This window comes from Adelges cooleyi, unplaced genomic scaffold (genome assembly GCF_023614345.1).
Source record: "Adelges cooleyi isolate 19-005CV unplaced genomic scaffold, UGA_ACOO_1.1 ACOO_flye_CR_arks_rails_tigmint_CR_PRNA_167, whole genome shotgun sequence".
NCBI classification, from domain to species: Eukaryota; Metazoa; Arthropoda; class Insecta; order Hemiptera; family Adelgidae; genus Adelges; species Adelges cooleyi.
The window spans coordinates 1,823,839-1,844,321 of NW_026095824.1; the positions used below are offsets into that span (position 1 = coordinate 1,823,839).

The 20,483-nt window shown below is 38.6% G+C and overlaps 1 protein-coding gene across 2 annotated transcripts in view; it reads left to right on the forward strand.

Annotated features, from left to right (window-relative positions):
* LOC126832854 (uncharacterized) overlaps positions 1 to 18,930 on the forward strand; it is a 37,637-nt gene extending 18,707 nt beyond the window's left edge. For both annotated transcript variants that reach the window (XM_050563871.1, XM_050563870.1), the window contains exon 3: positions 16,356 to 18,930. In XM_050563871.1, the coding sequence (XP_050419828.1) occupies positions 16,356 to 17,686 (1,331 nt within the window). In that variant the 3' untranslated portion in view covers positions 17,687 to 18,930. The remainder of the gene's footprint in view (positions 1 to 16,355) is intronic.
* Positions 18,931 to 20,483: the final 1,553 nt, after the last annotated feature.

Below are 20,483 nucleotides of genomic sequence, written 5' to 3' on the forward strand. Positions count from 1 at the left end.
TGCTATTCTTCCCACAGCGTTATGTTACAAAGCGATTAAGAAAGAGACATTCATTTATTAGTCGACGTCATCGTTTGTAGTTCCGCACAAGTATAAACTCTTAAAGGACCCGATCCTTTGTAGCACGGTACATTTGGCTTTTTAAAAACCGAAAGGGCATTGTAGCCTTATTAAGCGATCTTATTTCAACGCTATAATTAAAGGGATAGGAAGCTAGGCACTTAAAAAAACAAATATTTTTGTCTTGTCATTTGAGTAACGCAAAACGCCATTGATATTGCAAATATTATTTTCACTGTATTTTTTTTTATGAAATCATGTCACTTGTTCTCTTATAATTTAATTATACCAACAGTGAACGTTTATTTGATGTTATTTATTGCGCCTGTTGTCCGGTGTTATCTGGCCAGGAGAAAAACAACAACATTTTTTTGTGTCAGAATAATAATAAATAAGCATGACAGTTCATTTATTTGATCGCATTATCGACCAGCCAGAAAGATAATTAAACATTTTTGTGAACAACAAAAATATTATTGAGACCGTTTGGTTGTATATTAGAAGACTTGTCTTCTATTGATTGTACACAATATGGCGTTATATTATTTCGCGATCAGCTGAAAATCATGCGAATGTTATACAAGCGATATCGACATTGTATCTTTTTTTTAATCGTTCTAAAATTTTAATTACAACCAAACGCGTACATTATGTATAATGGTGTAATATCAACCGACTACGTTGCTATCATCACAATCTTATAATCATCATTATCGTCAGTTGACAATAGGACGTAACCAATTAAACTGACGATTTCGTAATGTTAAACGGCGGTATTATTACTAATTATCTTGTAGTACGCAGTTAAAAGTTTCCCGGTTAAACACGTTAAGTAGTTTTATCTGATGAAAAACTGTATTACACATTGTTATTAAACCGTTTTATGTTTTATTAAGAGCTGCAGCCACGATTTGCGGTTAGAACCGATAATAACTATAATAATATAGCCGACCAGTCTGTGTATGTATATATGTATGTACAGATATTCTACAACCGCCAAGTACCGTTTTGTCTTCGTTTGGATTTTGCATCACGTACATCGTTGTTGTCGCCGGCGCATAAGTTGCGACTTTCGGGGTCGAGCACTTTCACAGCCGGCATAGTCCCAATCATATCGACACAATTCGAGTGCCGACTGTTCTTTTGAGCAAAGTCGGGAGGACGTCAAAAACGCTCCCCCCTCTTCCTTGTAATAATTGCAGTAGAAATTCCGCGTTGCATTATAGCTTTTACTTTCGACCTTGCGGTGAAGTATACACTTTTGACGTTGGACGTTCGCGGAGTTTTTAATGTCTCCACATTGTTGTACACGTGCTCGTCCTCGGGAATTTGACGTACCTACACAAAGTTATCCTTTTCCTCTTCCTACAATGGCTAACGGGTATAATAATATCATACCGGTGGAGTTTACTCTTATATGGGACGTCAGTGCGCGTTAGTTGTGCATAGTTGTCGAAGGTCAGTCCACCGGCCGGTTACTCGCCCAGACCGCGAGTTACTTCGTGGAATGCAATTACGCTCTAGTTTCTTTTAGTCGTTATGTTTGAAGTTCTATTATGATGACTGTGGAAGCTGTAACAGCAGCGCCACCACCATCAGCCGTTTGTAATCTATATCGTCTGAAGACGGATAGTTGAAACAATACGCACGTTGATTAATAATGTAACTCGGGCCTGAGACGTTCTGCTACCGCCAGCCGCCGCTTTTGTTATCCGCCCGGGGCCCTTCATTGTTGTTGTTGTTCCCAGTGCAGAGCGTCTTCCCGGTTTTTGATTTCAATACACAGACACACACAGACTTGGGCATCAGTTTTTCTTTCCACGACGTCACGTCGCCTACATTAAATAAGAAACGACAACAAAACATTGTGGCAGTGGTATTACCACAATGTAGAGTGGTGGTTGTGGAGAGGTGATTCTTGAGGAATGCGTACAGCACTACTACGACGCATTGGTTCCTAAAAAAAAAAAAAAAAACTGAAAGAATAAAACCGAATGTGTTTACGTCGAGACCGACTAGAATGAGAAAGGCATAATAGCGGCGTTGACGGTTGATCGGCATCTATACCTCGCGCGGTACTTGTGACGAAGAAGAGGAAAAACGACGACGACGTCTAAATAACTGGAAAAATGTGCATCAACCGTTTTATTTTGTCCTGTGTTTCGCATGACCAATAGGTCCTTATCCTCAGAAAACCTCTGGTGACTATGCTCTATCATTGGTCGTCCTCGAACCAAATAATTGTCGCACAATTATATTATACAATTCCGCCTGTAGCGATTGCGGGATGAGAGGCAATAGTTTGTAATATTAGTTATAAACTCATTAACCGTTGTCCCCTTTTAATACATTTACCCAGGAAGACTCCCACGTCCTGGACGCGTGGGCGACAATATTGTCGAAGAGCTATTTGTATTCAAATTGTATACTCTTTGTGTCACGCGCTTCGAAATGACCGAGGGGTTTTTTAATTTGACACTTCATTTAAAACGCAGTATCGGTGCGTTTTATGGGGTCATATCACTAATAACATCTATTAAAATACTTACTGTGATATTATACACTATTTAGAGTCATGTGAATATTATACACAAATTATAATTATTATATTCTAATCACATATTATGAAATATATTGCGCTACAGACACTCTTCGAATGAAAAAAAAAAATCAACTGAAAACGTGGAAGCAAATGCTGCTGCCTTGAGACTTCTCAGAATTTTCAATCCAGCAGTCAGTGTCGACTATCGACACTGATGATACTCGTGATATTATCTGTGACGTACGTGCGATAGTTATATAATTAGTAAAAAATGTCATTTATGCGGTCAAAATATATTATAATTAATAATTAATGAATAGATAAGTACAACAATGTAAATACGTGTGTACGTTACTTGTCGATAACCTCATGTTCGTGGTTACGTTAAGATATTAAGCTTAGCCGGGAGCGGTTTTTAACGTTTTCGTTCCACGGTCTAATATAGATTAAACGGCTGTTTTATGCTACACTTGGACAAATTCAAATAAATAAAACTAGGTATACAATATTATATACGCGTTGCTAACACGGAAAGCTGCGAGTATCATACTCGCATAACGATGCGACACACACGTGCACAGTTGCATATAATAACAGTGCGGTATGTCGTTCGTCCCTCGGCGTGCATTAATTGGGTAAAAAACGGCTATCCTCCAATGCATAATAGTTTGCGAAAACAGTGTTCCGGATTGACTGCACGTTTATTATATAGGATTGCCCGTTTTAATCACGTGTGCATTTTTTTTTTGTTTTTGTACCTTAATGTCGAGGAGACCTTGAGTAATCCGCAAACAGTGTTCGAGTATTATTAGCCCGTAATCCCGTACGTGCAAAGCGTATCAAAAAATATCGGATCGGTTTTCACATAAATAATTGACCGTGTAAGCTATATAACACAGTTTTTTTTGTTTTTGTACAAGTCGAGTGTTTTTCTGTTGATACAAACGCTGAAGTTTGTTTTAAATGGTTATCTGACTTCGATTGACGCACTGTCGCGGGCTCTCGAAAGATAACCTCAAGTTTATCGATTACAGCAAGCTTTCGAGATTTATGATACACACTAGTCAACACAAAACAATCATACCCAACTAGAGAGTTGATGTGTATGAAAAAGAAAAAGAAAAATCACCTGGAGCCCCGGTGAAAACGAATCGTATGGAGTCGGCAGTTCTCACAAAATAAAATAGGCACTTATATCTTATACTAGACTAAATATATCCATATTTATTTATCGCGGCTGACCCGCATTGAAACCGTTCGTTTTGCCCAATGCTACTGAAATCGGTAAACAAACTGTGCGATATCTTGTGTCGATATCACACATGTGAAATATGATTTGAACTCTGACGATAAACGGATTCTGTTATTGTTTTATTTTTTGCTGTTGTTTATAGAGTATAGTATACGGTGGTCGGTTTCCTCGATAACCGAAAGACGGATCACTAGGCTATCTGCATATTATATGTACGTGTGGCGATGTTGGTGTAAAATAAAAATAGAACTAACACCCGCACGTTATGTCACCGCTTGTGCAAGGACAACAATTATAAAACAAAATATCGTAGTCCCTATTTCATATCTAATATGGCTGTTCAGCTTAACTGTAATTCGGTGTTCGAGGTGATCAACAATTCCAGTGATCTATTCGGAATCGTGTATTTTATAAATCTCGACTAATATAACGGAATTCAGAATAAAACAGTTTTTAATTTGTATGTACATGTATATAAATAAAATGCGGTGTTATTCCTGGTGTGTGTGCTTACTGAAAAATTTGGTGACCCCAGTCAGTGGTCGGCTTCAGTATATAGAGTGCGTTGGGCCTTGGGGTAGTGTTGTTAAACCTTTCTAAAATAACAATTATAAAACAAAAAACACGGTAATAGTAGCATTTTAAAATTAAGGAAAAGGTCATCTACCCTTTTGGTCGGAGCGCATTGTCACATTTCGGTGTTGACTATTATTTTACCGTTTACCGTTACAATGAAATAATATAGTTATATATAATGCACGAGGAGGGTCATTGTTATCGGATGCGTTTTTATTGAAGTTTTGTGTTTTCATTGAAACGTTACAGAAACGCCACACATTTACCATAATATTATCCAACGTCCGGCCAACTTGCGGAAGAAACAGTATATCGTTGTTTGTGTGACTCATTTTTGTATACACTACTCGCCCGCCTTATGTAACACAACAAATATTCAACGGTCACGACCAACATGAAAAAAACAAACATTCTCTTATTTGTCGGTTTTTCGTATTGTCGACCGATAATAATATTGCTGTACTACACGGCGGTGTACATGCTGTACCGGCAGACGTTAACATACCTCGAGATATTGTTATATGTATATGCCCACGTGATTCGCGGTTATTGACCATTGTAATATACCGACGAACGTCTCCGCAGTTACATAGTTTTTCGGGTGAACTATGGTTTTTTCCTATAACTGTGTGTGTTATAAAACCGTGTAGAACCTGCATAAAATCTCTGTCTGGCCCAATTGGTTACCGTCGTTACTTCACCGGTTTCGCCTCTGAACGGCGCCGAATTGGACCGCCACGGCCATAAGATTCTCCTACACTCGGCGAGAAGCGTTGGTGGTCTGGTCGTCGGAGACGGCCGTTAAGTAATTCAGCATCGACGATTAAGTAAACAATCCGATTAATCTTTGAGCCAAAAACAACTAGTCTAGTAAAAAAAAAAAGAAAAATACAACAATAATTACAAGGTTACAATAAGCGTGTTAAACGACACTATAATATGCGCGTACGATTACTCTCAAGTACACGTCCCGATTGTCATTGGTTGTACACATTAAATCCAAGTCGGACACAAACGTCTTATAGATTCCAAACGATAATTGCTTCATTTTCAGGATCACCGCTAAATCCTAAATCGTTTGGTTGCAGTATACCTGCAGTTGATTGACTCTGACGCACACATATTTTTTGTTCCGTGTAATCTATACATGTATGATTATATTGATTAATATTATTATAAAAATATAGTTATTCGTATATATTATATATGCTGGCCTCTGGAATCTCAGTCTTCTCTCTTGTTGAAACGAAGGTTACTATACCGTACTCGGTTCAAAAGGTTAAGGCGCGTTCGTAAGTAGTTCAATTTATTATTGGGGCGTGTGCGGCTACGGACCCACCGAAAGACCTTGTATCGCGTTGACACCGGATCCACACATTTCCCGCATTCACCGCCATGGATCCTTTCTCTCAATTGGACACGGCGGCTTCGACACCTGTCAAACCGTTGGTCTCCCGTATTATTCCCATCATTTTTTTTTTACCCATCGATATTGTTTCTCGAAAAATAACATTATTATTATTATTATTATACGTGACGGTCTTACATCTCACCGGTTGTCGTTGACGTGTGTCTAGGACAGCGAAAATGCTCGAGGTCATTGTTAGATTTCGGTTGGTTTTAGAATGGAATCCGTTTGAGTATTAAGGCCCACGGATACCGGCATTGTTATTTAGGGACATAACGTAGGCAGTAAATGTTGTCAATATCCTTATTCTGGGAAGTATTTTGATCGAGTATACCTGCTTAATTCACACTATAATATTTATTGTCGCGACCAACGGTTAATAGTTATACCTGATTAAATTATAAAATCAAATCAAATATTTTTCATCAAAAACAATTAGTTTGATTAGACTATGTTGTTGTATGTTGACTAAGTTATACGATAAGAATGTCTCGACGGCGACGGCCGAATGTTGTTTGGTGAACATTTGCATACCCGTTCACCTAAAACGATTGTGTTATTCTGTCGCACAGCTTGTAACATATATAAGACTACCATGGTGTTTACAGAGTACCGGCCGGGACCGGTTTTGGCAAGGCGTCACGACCGGCCAGAAGACGCAGCGTCACACGCGCTTTTTTCATTCCTAGATTTCGACGGTTTTTTTTATTCATAAAATAATAATCATAAAAAAATAACTAGCTATATCTTCGGAGAGCTTTCGCAACACCCTCGTTTTTCATCGGTACTATTAACCTGGTATTCAGGTCAACGTGTGAGGAGGGTGCCGGATCGATATAGCGTGATCGCCCGGCATATGAATCGCCATTTAAAATGATGGACTGATCCATTGGTTATGAATGCGACGGTGTCAAACGACGCAGGCATACACCTACTGATGATAATTAATATAGTGTATATTATATGATAAATTATTTATACAGTCTTTAATTAACGAAGGCGTTTTTTTCGATTGTGTTTGTTCGAGTGCAGTCATTTTACCGGTCGGGCTGTGTACCGCGTGCAACGCACATCTACTGTAATTATAAGCAATTGGCCGGAATGGTGAATCACGTCCGTTTGTAATTAAAACCAATATATTCGTAATCGAAGTACATAATATTATTATTGTTATTGTTGTATTATCATTATCGCGGTGCTACGTTGTGCAATACTAATATTTCCCGTCAGTCTTTGAATTATTAGATATTATTATTATTATAAAGTCCGGTCACGACGTTCAAGCATCATACAAGTATATAATATAATATACAGTTTCCTTCCATCATCGTCATGTAATAATAATATTATTATTATACAGCCCGGGTACACCGAGTAAGATATTCAGCTGTACCTCTTGCGCCTGTGACGTCGGCGACCGTCTTATATATTATATATTATTGTTTTTCTTTGTCGTATTTATTACCATATATACATGTGTACACTTCTTGTTAACTGCCTTGATGGTCAGCAGAATCAACGCTGACTTGCGATTCGTCAAAAAATAAAAAATAAACGCTTGACCATACAGAGAACACAATATAATAGTAAAAATTCAAAACGTTTATAAAAGTCATCCGAACCCGTAATGGTTATTATTATAATTATTATTATTACTATGTTTATGAAGTTGTGCAATACCCACACGTGTGACCTGAAGTGTGGTGCTCGTTGGTGAAGACCATATTACTTTTTTCTCTTCGGATCGTTCTTCGGGGTGGTCCGTTTTTTTTTTTTTAGAAAACGTGTAACGTTTTTCGAATACAATCCGAGAATTCTTATGTATAGGTAATCCAGGTAATAATATTGTGAAGAACTCATTCCTAGAGTCGCTTTAGAGGTGTGGCGACGACAAGACCGATCGGCGTCGGACTGGCTAGACTGTGCTTATCACAACTAACCGCAGATCACCTATTAAGTCTGATTACAAAGGATTTATGCAACGGATACTATATATTATTATGTAGATCGTAGATCCTATTTTAAACAAACACTTTAGATATATTATTTTAAGTATCGTAAATTTGTTTATAGCTTTAATGTTGATTTAACTTTGAAAGCCAAATAATCAGCTAAATAGAAGTTAACATTTCAATCTGCTATTCTCGCTGGGGAATGGATAAACTCAATTAAATTGATAAGCTAATTAACATATAGAGTTCTTAATTGTATCAAATATGTTGTTTTTGTTCTCCTTAATTAGTTAATAAAGTTGTTTAAATATTATTAAATGAAGATTAGTAAGAAATATACAGACCTTGTTATTTTACATTTGACCACGCTCGAGCCAATTAGGTGTTTATAGTATTCTATTCACGCTAACAGTACTCTGCGTGTACAAGACCATGAGATCCATTTAGCTATATAATTAAGATGCTTCCATTTTGTTGTATTGCCTACAGTACATTATGACAAAAAAGTTACACATTGAAACGGTTCGGATTTTAGTACAGTACTGTACAGTTAGTTTGGCTCGTGTGAAATCCAAACAGTGCTTTGTAACTCGAACGAAATCCGCCGTGGAAGATTAGCAGAGGTTTTTTTTAGGCTGCGAGCACAGCGGGCACAGGTTTCCCGAGGCATCCATACTTTCTTTGGAACAAGTAGGTCACGTCACTTTGCTTAAATACTCTTAAGGGTGATTTTCCAATTATTTTTTTTATGTGTTTTAAAACCAGCCGAGTGACGGCCGACTACGCGGGTGGTCGGTTGTAAAAAATCTCGACGATAAATGGTCAGCACTCGGCTGACATGTGTATTATTCTGAGTTTGGAGGAATCGAAGCGCTATGCGGTCACGATGTAGAAGAAACGAGCAGGGGAAGAAATCGAATGTATTTTTCTCGGAGGACAACCTATTAGTTATTGCACATATTATAATTAAATGTAAATTCGAAACTTCAGTCCAATACCCATGACATTTACCGTTACAATTTTCGCCAATTATTTGCCAACATTTCTGAAATTTTAAAACGACCAAAAAGTTGTTTGTGAATATATTACAAACGGTTTTTTGCTCACTTTCCGGCGGGGATTGATTGGCGCGGTAACTGCTTAAACGGCCCGTTCGAAGTGTGTCGTTTTCACATCGAGTACTCTGTATTTATATACACAAATTATATTGTGTACTATGTGAAACACATGTACACTAGTCGGCCGGCCTTAAACGTGAGCATATATTATAATGTACGTTGAGTGCATGCGAACTCGGTTTAACGGTCGAAATATAATATATATATATATTAATTAACCGGACTCGGATCAAACAACAATGAGTGCCATCGCGCGTTCTACATAACCGCCGGTACGGAACACCGGCCGATCCGGCCATTTACACGCGTGTTTACTATCATGTCTGCCGTGTGCACGTTAAGTCGTTAGAGCCAGCCCCCGTATAATGTAATAGTATGCACTACATGTATTATAATGTTGATGTCGAAACTAATATGAATATACCGCCGGAGTCTGTGGAAACCGAAATCGGTCGATACCGCATCAATAATATTATGTTTGCCAATGATATTTATGACGTGCGAAAGTGTGTACAAATACAAATACACATTGCGTATTATAGGCTGTACAACGATGAGAGCAAGGACGTCCACTACTCGTCCTGAGAATAGGTATGATACATGTGCCGGACCGGAGCCGAACGCGGGGGCCGTTTAAAAAACCGTGTATGGCGTTTTGTGCGAAAACCGGTTGGCGATTGACCAGCAGCACAGAGGAGATCGGCGACGAGATAATAAAATGGAAACTTGTGCGAGCCAACCCGTCTTTTTATTGTCTCCGGGGGTGATGTGATCATCCAGAAACGTGCAGTCCGCTTCCAAGCTCTTTAACACCCTGTATAGAAAGTCATATTGTGGCTCGGCCAGGACCGTTGACCGAATTTTAAACAGTTTAGAACTGATGAAGCACCAATCCCTTATATACCGTCGTCTTCCCACAGACTTATTGATTACATGTGCTGTTTTGAGTGTGAAATAAATACATTTTATAACCTTTTGGTATGTATTACAATATGTATGTGTATGTTAACCTGACCTGTTCAAAAACCGTTAATATCGTAAATGGTAAATGCTCGTTTTGGGTATCTGACAAAAAGTGTACGCGAATTAAAAAACCGAAATTCGCTTTCATCTCGGCGTGCCGTTCAAAAGGTTTACTACAGCATATCGTTTTCTCCGTCTGATATCGTAATTGATGTGTCCAGTTTTCCCTTGTCCGACGCAGGAATTTAGGTCGCACAACCGAGACCATATTAGCCGGACTCGGCCGTTAAAGAGCGGGTTCTCGTTGTGTCCGATCAATGATGTTTGTGTGTTGGAAAAACAACAACAGAAAATAAAATTGCTTATGGTACAAAATTATTCGAAACGTCCCCAATTTCGACTGCGGCGTAAAAGCGGCGGCAATAATATACGTTAAACCGGAAAACCACCGTACCGTGTTTCCTTGTTTAAACACGCGCGTTTATCATTGTGTGCGCTAACATCGACATAATAATAATAACAATAATGATAATGATAATACTCAACTAGAACGCCTCCTCATCTACCATAATATCTACCATTGCAGCCGCGGGTTGTGTACGACGGCGGAAGGATAAGCCAGATGTGTGCGATAGAAAATCAACAAGTACCCAATACAAATGCCGACGGTGGATATTAATATGACAAATGCGTGTGAACGGGGTGCGTTATACTAAAAAAACAACAAGCCCTCACATACGTTGGTACAAGAGTTGGGCAAAACAAATCAACGAATGCCTTTTTATAAGTAGGGTCCGGGATTTAAAGTGTCTTAAGACGCCTCTTAAGCTCTCGTCAACGTCACTTTGTTAAAAAAAATATATACCATAGGAAATATAATCTACAAAATAGTAATATAATATCCTATATTTTTTCTATACTCTTCTATATTTTACATCATGCTAAGAAAATAACCAAATATATTGGTACCGAACCCTATTTTTAGGCATTACGTCTCTATACCTTGACATTGATCAAGTTCATAGATAAATCCGATTAATATAAATAGTACGTTTTCTTAATACGTATAAGGTGCATACATACATACATACATATATGTATGTATATATTTATAATGCTTATTTGTCCCAAAAGGTCGTTTTTATATTTTGACAAACATGACTTAACAGTCCTTCAAACAGTATAAGCGATCTTTCTAGAATACCTAATTATGTATGCTGTATAGAGTGTGTGTACACTGTGGTGTAAGTTAAGTACAAAATATGTACACATCCCAATTACGTGTAAAATAGTCGATATTATAAAGTTCAAGTGAAATAAAAAAAACAAACAGATTAATCGTTATAGTAGTAGTGGTACTAATAATAATAAATTGTAATAATAATAATTAAAGCGAATTGTCTTTTATCAACGCGATTATAATCGTTAGTTATTATATTATTATACCGTAAACAGATACTTATAGGTGTTAGTGTTATTATTGTATGTTTATTTTTTTATAAGCATGAGATTTCGCAGAAGAGAACGCGACTACGGTACTATAATTATAATAATATTATTGTTGTTATTATTATTTCGCAGTATCTTAAATGGCGGTCTGCAAAATTACTGTACAAGCGTCTTACGTTAAAGACCCGATGATTTAGGATTTTCGCGAGGCGTGTAATTTTCTTAAACGATGTACATCTGCCAGATAAACGGTGTTAAATGAAACGATACTATTAAAAAATAAAAGTAAACAGTCGTAGTTTAGTCGTGTTAAACAAAAATGCAATCAAAATTTCTGTTATAAGCAACTTTGCTAGCATCATTTTTTTTTTTTTTTGCCGTTATGTTTTATTACTATCGTCTTGTGTTTAAGAGGACTTCTTACCCCCATTTATTAAGGAGTTTGGTATAGGCAATTTTTTGCAAAATCTTAATTTAAGGGTTAAACTGTGATGTGTAGTTACACATCACAGTTTAACTCTTAACTGATCTATTTACTAATATCTATTTACTGATTACTGAACTATTAGTTCAGTAATTAAGACTACTTTTTTTTTTGTAGTTCTAAACACAGTTGATCATATAAACATAGTTACGCATTTTCTCTATTATTGATTAAATGTAATAATTGTAGAAACATTTCATTTACATATTCAAAATAATGATAAGTTTATCTAGGTTGGCTTTTCTTTTAATACCATTAACCCAACACTAACAATTCGTATTTTAATTCTGACATTCTTTCCCCTTTTTTTTAGTGTTAGTATTTAACCGACGAGAGAACCAGTTAAAGATCTTCTATTTTTAACGGTATCAACTTTTTTTTTTTATGCCCATTCTGCTTTGAGCTATACGTTTTTACGATTATTTTTGAAGGGTATGGCGTCCTCTTAATGATTACTTTGCTTGAATTATTATCGATGGATGATCAGAACGAGTAAACTTAACTACGACATTTGAAATACAACAACAATAAGTTAAATACATTTAATAATAATTATAATGGTATTCGCGAGGCCTTGGAAACGAACTATTTGCACACGATTATTATCATTAAACATTTATAACGTCAATTCGCACCTAAAAACCAGTTTAAGTCACAAAAAAAAAAATGCTCGTGACGTCTGTTCTAAACAGTTGTCCGTATAGTAATGTACATTACCGGAGTTTCTGGCTCTAGAAGACTATTATAATTTGTTTTCATTAAATAAAAAAAATCGCCCGCGGTCAACTTATGGTCCCCTTCGTCCAACGGCAATTATCTATTGGCCGGTAATTTGTTGTGTTAATTTTTTTTATCTCGTGTACAATAATGCTGATTTGTCTACCGTCACGAACCGGTTTGTCGAGGAACCCTAGTGGTGCATCAGCATCACGCCGTTACCTACATAGGTTCCGGGTGTTGTTCTGGAAATGATGACGACCGAACTAGGTAGGCACATAAGTGGGATATCTTCGGTGTACGCGAAGACGGTGCTTGCGTAACCCGTCTTGGTGAGAAAACAAATCTCGAGTTTTGTTTTTTTAGGTTTTCACGGGGCCCGCGGTCACACAGAAGACTGTGCTTGACTGGTGTAGTACGGACAAATACTTTATATAATTTAAAAAATCTGGACTGTATCCGGCGTGGATAGGCTACTAAAAAAATTGTTCCCGTTTGTTGAGTATATCGATTACGGTCATTGTGCTTTATAGAAAAATAAAAACAAGGAAGTGGTGTTAGACCGCATTTATAGTAGTTCAACTGCACCCAAATCCACGCCCGCTTGCCATTGCCGGCTGTATGTGTAGTCAAACCGAAATTTCACTCACGTGCACTATGCCGTTAGATATATGGAAGGTGTGTGTTTGGCTCAAGAAAATAATGTGTGCTTCGAGAACCTTAAGACAGAGCGCGGGGCAGTATTTTTCGACTTTACACTTGACCGTTTTTCGGATAGTTCTTGTCAGCTGATAAATTCGACAATATGGCCAAAAGCCGTTTGAAAGTAAAACAAAAAAAAAAAAAATTTAATTTTCGGACAGCTGTTAATAGCTCATATGTACACACGCGTTGACCTGAAACAGCATCATCCGAGTAATGGTTTCTCTAGAATCTTCAATCGCGCCTGACCCACTTGTGTGTGTGTGTATGCGGTCGCTCACGTGTATATATAGGATACAAATGTAATAGTAGTAAACACGGTACATAATAATATTATACACAATCACCCGAAGGAAGGAACCCATTCTCTTTGGCCCGCACAACGACTTCTCATTAGTTGGCTTACATTATTATGATCATATTATTATATAGGCTACCGACCCCGAGGGACTCGATTCATTATTATTATTGCTATTATTGTTGTGTGAGTTATATTTTTTCGTGGTCGGTTCCAAGACCGCCATTATTCGTCGTTCGACACCTGTGCGCCGGGCTGTTGTGTTATTGTAGTATAATATTATGTATAGATGATCGGTGTGCGTCTTTTGAGAATCTGTTGAAGTTTTTTGAATTCATTTTTAGTGTACAAGTTATGACGCAACGAGGTACATCGCTCGAATTTGTTTAGTTGTACAACACACACACCACACACAACTCGGCCGCCACGATGAGTTTCGATCAGTATTTTTTTTATTTTTTTTTTAATTCTAAGAAAATTGTTTTTTCACTTGCATTTGCATACGCGTTACATAATAAAACAACGCGCTCCGCTGCTTTCGAGTGGATTACTAAACGGACGTCCGTCGATGATAGACAAGAAAAAAAAAAAATACATCTCACATTCCGGAACTTATGTATACCGTGTCTTGGAGATGATCCGGACGGGCGACTCGAGAGCTCATACTATACTGTCCGGAACTAATCGCTACGACGGCGGCGGCGGCGGCGATGTGCTATTGTTTCTAACGGTAGTCCTGGGCTTTTTTCTTTTTTTTTAGGTATATGTATATTATACACAACGTGTAAGTACAAGATGCCAGACCTAAGCGGCGTTGGTACGTGTCGGGTTTTGTTGTGTTTCCCTTTTGGCCGCGCGTCCGAAGTCGGTTTTCCTTGAGCGACTCCGCCGGTACATTCGGTCGGTTACTTTCACATCGCATTCCGATTGATTTTCGCACGACTCGAATACCTGAGCGCGCCGTGCATTCTACACTGCTGCACGAGCCCAACGGACGTCTTAGGTATACTTAGGTATGCCGTCCGCCCGCAAGACGAAGAAAATACACGGTTTTTGCGGTCGGTCCGGCGAAAAAAAAAAACATTAAAGGCGATTAATTTTGGCGGTCGCGGTCGATGAAATCCATCACGGCTCCAGCTTGCTTGTCCGCCGTCAGGTTTCTCAATCGTTTACGCGGAAAGCTATGTGAAATATTTATAGCCGGTTACGAATGGAGGACATTGCATTTAATTCCAGTATTGTCCATGTGTTTGGATAGAAACAATAAACACAATATAAGCGCCGTTTTTTTTTTTTTTTTTTGCCACATTGGCGAAAACGACCGAAACCTTGCGACCAGGAGAATATTTGTATAGCAGATATTATGTTAAAGGTCTGTATTGAGAATAGCTGAGTCAAGCCCTTCTAAGCTATATAACCGTCGTCAATGTTCAGTGTCGAACAAAGCGTGTACGATCGTGTGTATTATATATAAAAGCGCTATACAACAAAAACGATTGACCTTGCACTACTCGTCGGTACTTGGAAGTCTATTCTCGAGGGTTGCGATAAACTATATTATAAAATACTATTTTTTCATTCGGGCCTACCGTTTCGCTTACAACACTTCTACCACCTACTCGTCGTCATACTTACATTTTTTTTTTTTTACCTATTCCCAACGCACTACGGGCCATTGAAAAAATATTATAATCCCATACCGCTACTGGTACGTCACGACCAGCTGTGGATTAAAAAACAAAACAAAAAAAAAATCACTGGGTCACGCGACACCGCGCTATTGTTGTCCTATCCGCGAGAAAATGTATATTATTATAATAAATAATGCTCTGTATTATTATTGCCGTCCACTGGAAAATAGGCAAAAAATATACTTGAAAATACAGTCGACCGTCGTGTAGAAGGCAACACGGTATATTATTATATTATGCCGGTCACCGTTTAACCCATTTGTAATCATAAACATGATTATTATGATCCCGGTTGACTTTCCTAGGTCGAAACCTTGAACGGTCGCCGTTAGTTTTCCGAGAAACACCGCTTTGAGACGAATTCATCGAAAACGCTTTGTCATTGCATTGGACAGTTGAGGGGTGTCCCGTTTTCCCCTCGTGGCTGAAAACGCTAAGCTGTAATTATTTTGTAATGTAGGCCTGGTTAGGTTAGGGCTAACTTAACCTAACTACTAGGTACTCCTGGTTGAAACCACCGAATACTTGAAATTAAGTCAATACGAGGCTAGAAAGGCGCTCACAGAAATAGTTATTGCACGGCCACGCCCTGTCGTCGATGACACCGGCCCGCGGAGACAATATTTTTATATTCTCGGCATAATATTAAATACTACACTGTATAATAAATAAGACGTGTATAATATAATATATACAGAAGGACACTGACACGAATTGCCGGTGCTACGGCGAGAGCGTGATCCGCGTACCGGGGTTTGCTTGCGGCACAATAGGTTTAGCTAGCACTAAGACAATAATAATTATTATGATACAGTAATTCGTATGGTTGCCAAATCGAGAGTGCGCATCGCGACACTATTTAATATTGCCATTATTATATCCGCGAACCGTGTAAGGTGAATACTAATGCCGACGGCAGGATTTGTGTTTTTGCAAACTTCTTTTGTGTCGTGTTGGGACTTTACTTGTTTATCAACGCGTGGGGATAGGGCATTTTTTCCCGGTTCACGACCATTAGCTGGTATAGGGTGGTAGTTCGCATTTTTTTAAAAATTTTTTTTATGGAACGCTGTGTTAGACCGTTATCCGAAACTGTTATTTTTTGTTGTTTTTTAATAACGTTTGTTTCGTTTTTTGTTACAGGTGAAACGTGCGTGGAGAAACCGCTGTGCAGTCTGTGGAAGAATTACACGTGCAACCAGAAACCGGACGTGCACATGAAACTCACCATCACGCAGTCGGGTCTGAAGGCGTTCACCAAAGAGCACGGACTCACCGAATACTGGAGCCACCGCATCACCTATTGTCTGGCGTCACCGCAGTTTCCCCGCATATTCTGCTGGGTGTACCGGCACGAAGGACGCAAACTCAAACAGGAACTCCGGTGTCACGCGGTGGTGTGCTCCAAAGAGTCGGTGGCCAAGCAGATCGCGAGCCAGCTGCAGTGCAGGCTGGCGCAAGCGCTGAACGAGTTCAAGCGCGATAAGATCAGCAGGCAAAACGCCCGGCTGTCGCTGGCCAACAGCGTCTACGAGAACCCGTCGCTGCCTCGGCGCAAGATACTGCTGTCGACGGGGTCGCACAACTACAGGCCTCCGTTGGAACGGTCCAAATCGGCACCCCGGTTGATGGCCATCGAGGAGAGCCTGGAAGAGGACGAGGAACCCGCCGAATCGCCGTTCCGGAGGTGCCGGGCTGAGAATCGTCTGCGGACGGGCACGCTCCGCAACCGACTGGGCGGCCTGCAAGGTCTCAAGGAGTCGGCGACGGCGGAAATCGAGAGCAGGCTGGCCGTCAGTCAGTTGACTGAAGACGAACCGACCGCCGAAAAGGTGGCAGAGGAATCGACACCCACCGCCCCCGCCGTCGTCGATGACTGTCGCCCGGCCGAGTTACCCTCGTACCGGGACATCGTGGACAACCAGGACAACCTGCTCGGATGCGGCGAGCTGCCCAAGTACAACGAGGTGGTGGTGGACTGCCCGCAGGGACCGGACGACGTGTGTTATAAGTACAATAGTTTGGTGCGGGACCGGAAGAAACTGTTCGAGGGCATAAGCGGCGACGTAAAGCGTCAGGACGAGCGATTCAAACGGTTGAGCTCGGCCCCGGAGATACTCAGCTCGTACCAAAACTTAGTGAAGAACAGGAAAATGTTGTTCGAGGGCTGCCAAGACTATTGCGACGAGGAAGAAGAGGACTGTTGCGACGAGGACAAAGACTGCGGTTACCCGGACGACGAGTCCACGCCCAGCCTGCAGAGCATATCCAGCGGCGGGTCGGACGTGTCCAGCATAAAGAAGATAGCACCGGACCTGGACTCGCTGTCCGAGGAGGACAGCGACGAAAGTGGTTATGTAGAGGCGCCGCCGTGTTCGTGTCCCGACGACAAGCAACAAAAGGACGTCCCTCACCGGCGCGTCGCCAACAACCGCAACCTCACCAGCCGGAAACCGCATTGCGTCAGCGTATGAGGACTGCGTGAGAAGACGCTCTCGCGGGCAGTCTTCAAACGGACAGGTGTACCACCGATACCATGATAATTATGATAAATATTATTGTTGTAGTGGCTTTAAACGGACAGGGTCGCGGGTGTTTGTTGGCCGACGGTGATCGAAATCGTTGCGCCAAAAACTTACGGGGCGCGTATATGTTTAAGAAATCCCCCCGAAAAATAATAAGATGTATAACAAATTTTTAAAAAAAAAATTCTGTCTTAACTTAAGCTTATGTAAAACTTGGCGCGTGCTACCCGAACATCACTTGACTAGCGAACAAAAAAACCATTTTTATTTATTTTTTGTCGTTTAAAAATTAATCATTGATTATCATTTATACAATATATGTACAAAACTAGATACCAGTTTTTCGATACTGATATATTATTAATATCTCCACCAAAATAATTATATGTTATATTATGATATTTATCAACGCGTACGATTTTAGGTAGGTATTTTGTGTTTTTTTTTTTTTTACAATTGTCAACGCTTAACATTCGCATCAACGTACACATACATATTATTATTTTTATCATTATTATTATTATTATTATTATTTGATTGATATATGTACATAGTAAATATGTAAATATTATAAATCGACCTAGTCAAGCAATCGTATTATTAGAGATTAGTATTTAATATAATATAATATTTATATGTATAAGTAGAATATTATTATCTAAAATGATAGCAAATCAAACGTTTAGACAACTTTTTAGCACTTAGAAAAAAAAACAACAAATGCGGTCTACTTAATCGATTATTGCGTTTCCTATTTATTTATTTTTAAAAATTAAAACGATTCTACATAATATTATTCTCTCTTTTCTTTCTCCCTCTATCGCTCTGATAACTTAAAAAGGAACAAAATAATGCTAGCTTTATAGCGTTTATGCGAAATTCTAGGTAGACGCTCGTGCTACCGATGCGATTTTGCAGTTTGCAGTTTGCAATTTTTTTTTCTCTTCAATTTTCCTATTCTTTTGTTATGGTCCCGGAAGGCCGGAAACCGCATAATTCACAAAACAGAATCATCACAATCGTGTAACGTGTGTATCGCATGTACAATCACATCGTGCAACAATAAAACATGATCACGTTTGTCATTCGTTTGCACATACGCATTTCATTTACATTGCATATTATTGCATTGAGCCCGACGTTCCTCCTAAAATGCATTCTGACAAATAAGAATTTTTAGAAAAAAAAAATAATAATAATAACAACTATTTATTTGCCACAGAGAAATGTCAAAGCCCCATAACTATATTTTGTTCGTACAATACACTCGACTCGTCCCTCGACTTGTGTGTATGTGTTAAAAAACAATGTATAATGATGTATTCTGCGCAACCACTTGCTCGAACGTTTAAAAAATACACATGTTGTTTGTAGCCAGTCCCGTGACGAGTCGGAAAAATGGCAAAATCGTTATTACCAATATGATATAATATTTTTATGCACAAACGCTGTACGATATTAGATACCGTGGTGTTTTTCAAGCCGTCAATAATATTTATTATATTTTATTACTTGGACTTCTTTTTATTCGATTTATACACTTATATAATACCTAATATTATGTGTATGTGTGTTTGACAAAAAAAAAAACGATGAAAAAAAAATAGTTTATATATTTTCAATGAATACCAAATGGACATTTTTATTTTGTAGTAATATTGTATACCTAATTATATTTAAATACGTGTGTTTGCGTGTGTGTATTATTGAGAAACTTATTATTTTGTATTTTGATAGTTGAATAAAATTGTTATTATAAAAATTCTCGAAACACTTGTGTTTTTTATGGTAAAATTTCCACACTTGATGACATTGCGGGTGTCCATTTTGTTTCTTGCTCTCGACCACTTAGGTCTACTATAGTCTTTTCCACTTCCACTAAAAACGTTCTTCCTTCCCTATATATATGTGCAGAGTACAAGCCGATTGTACACAATACCTACATGGCGATTTAGCATTTACCGAACAAGCCCAACGTTTTGAACAATTAGGTGTAGATAAGTATGACGTGGTTTCATGTTTGAGCGTTGAAGGATTATGTCAGCGCACACATTATAATATTGAGTGGTGTCTAAATGTAGCATCCTATATTTTATGCGGATAACGGTTTATTTTATTTACTCGTTAGATCATCATAATAATTCTTGAGCTTAAATTAAACACCGACGGGTGATAATCCGTATTGTATTTGATTGTATACGTAAGTAAGTCAAATATTAAACACACCCACGCGCAACAAGTGTGCATGTGTGTACATGAGTTAATTGCACCTATTACCCATTGTCAAGAGTGCGTGAGTTTATTAGGCGTTTCTATCTAAAATAGGCTTACACTTGTGGATACCGGTCGTAAAACGATAAATATCGAGCACCTATTATTAGGTTATTCAATTTTATGGAATTAATTTTTTCAACAATATAGTATAATGTACTTATTTTTTAGCATTACACTTAAAAACCCGCCAACGATTATTGTTGTCTTTTTTTTTAAATAATACACATAACACATTGTAAACGGATAACATGTATTCGGTTTAGTGTGCTCGTTGACAAGGTAATCGAAATCCGTATGGTTTATTGTATACAAGTAAGTCAAATATAAAACATACCCATACAAGTGTACATGTGTGTGACTTAGTTGATTGAACCTATTGTCATGAGTGTGTGAGTTTAATGGGCGTCTCTATCTAGTAGGCTTACACTTGGACACCGGTAGTAAAACTATGAATATCGAGTACCTATTAATT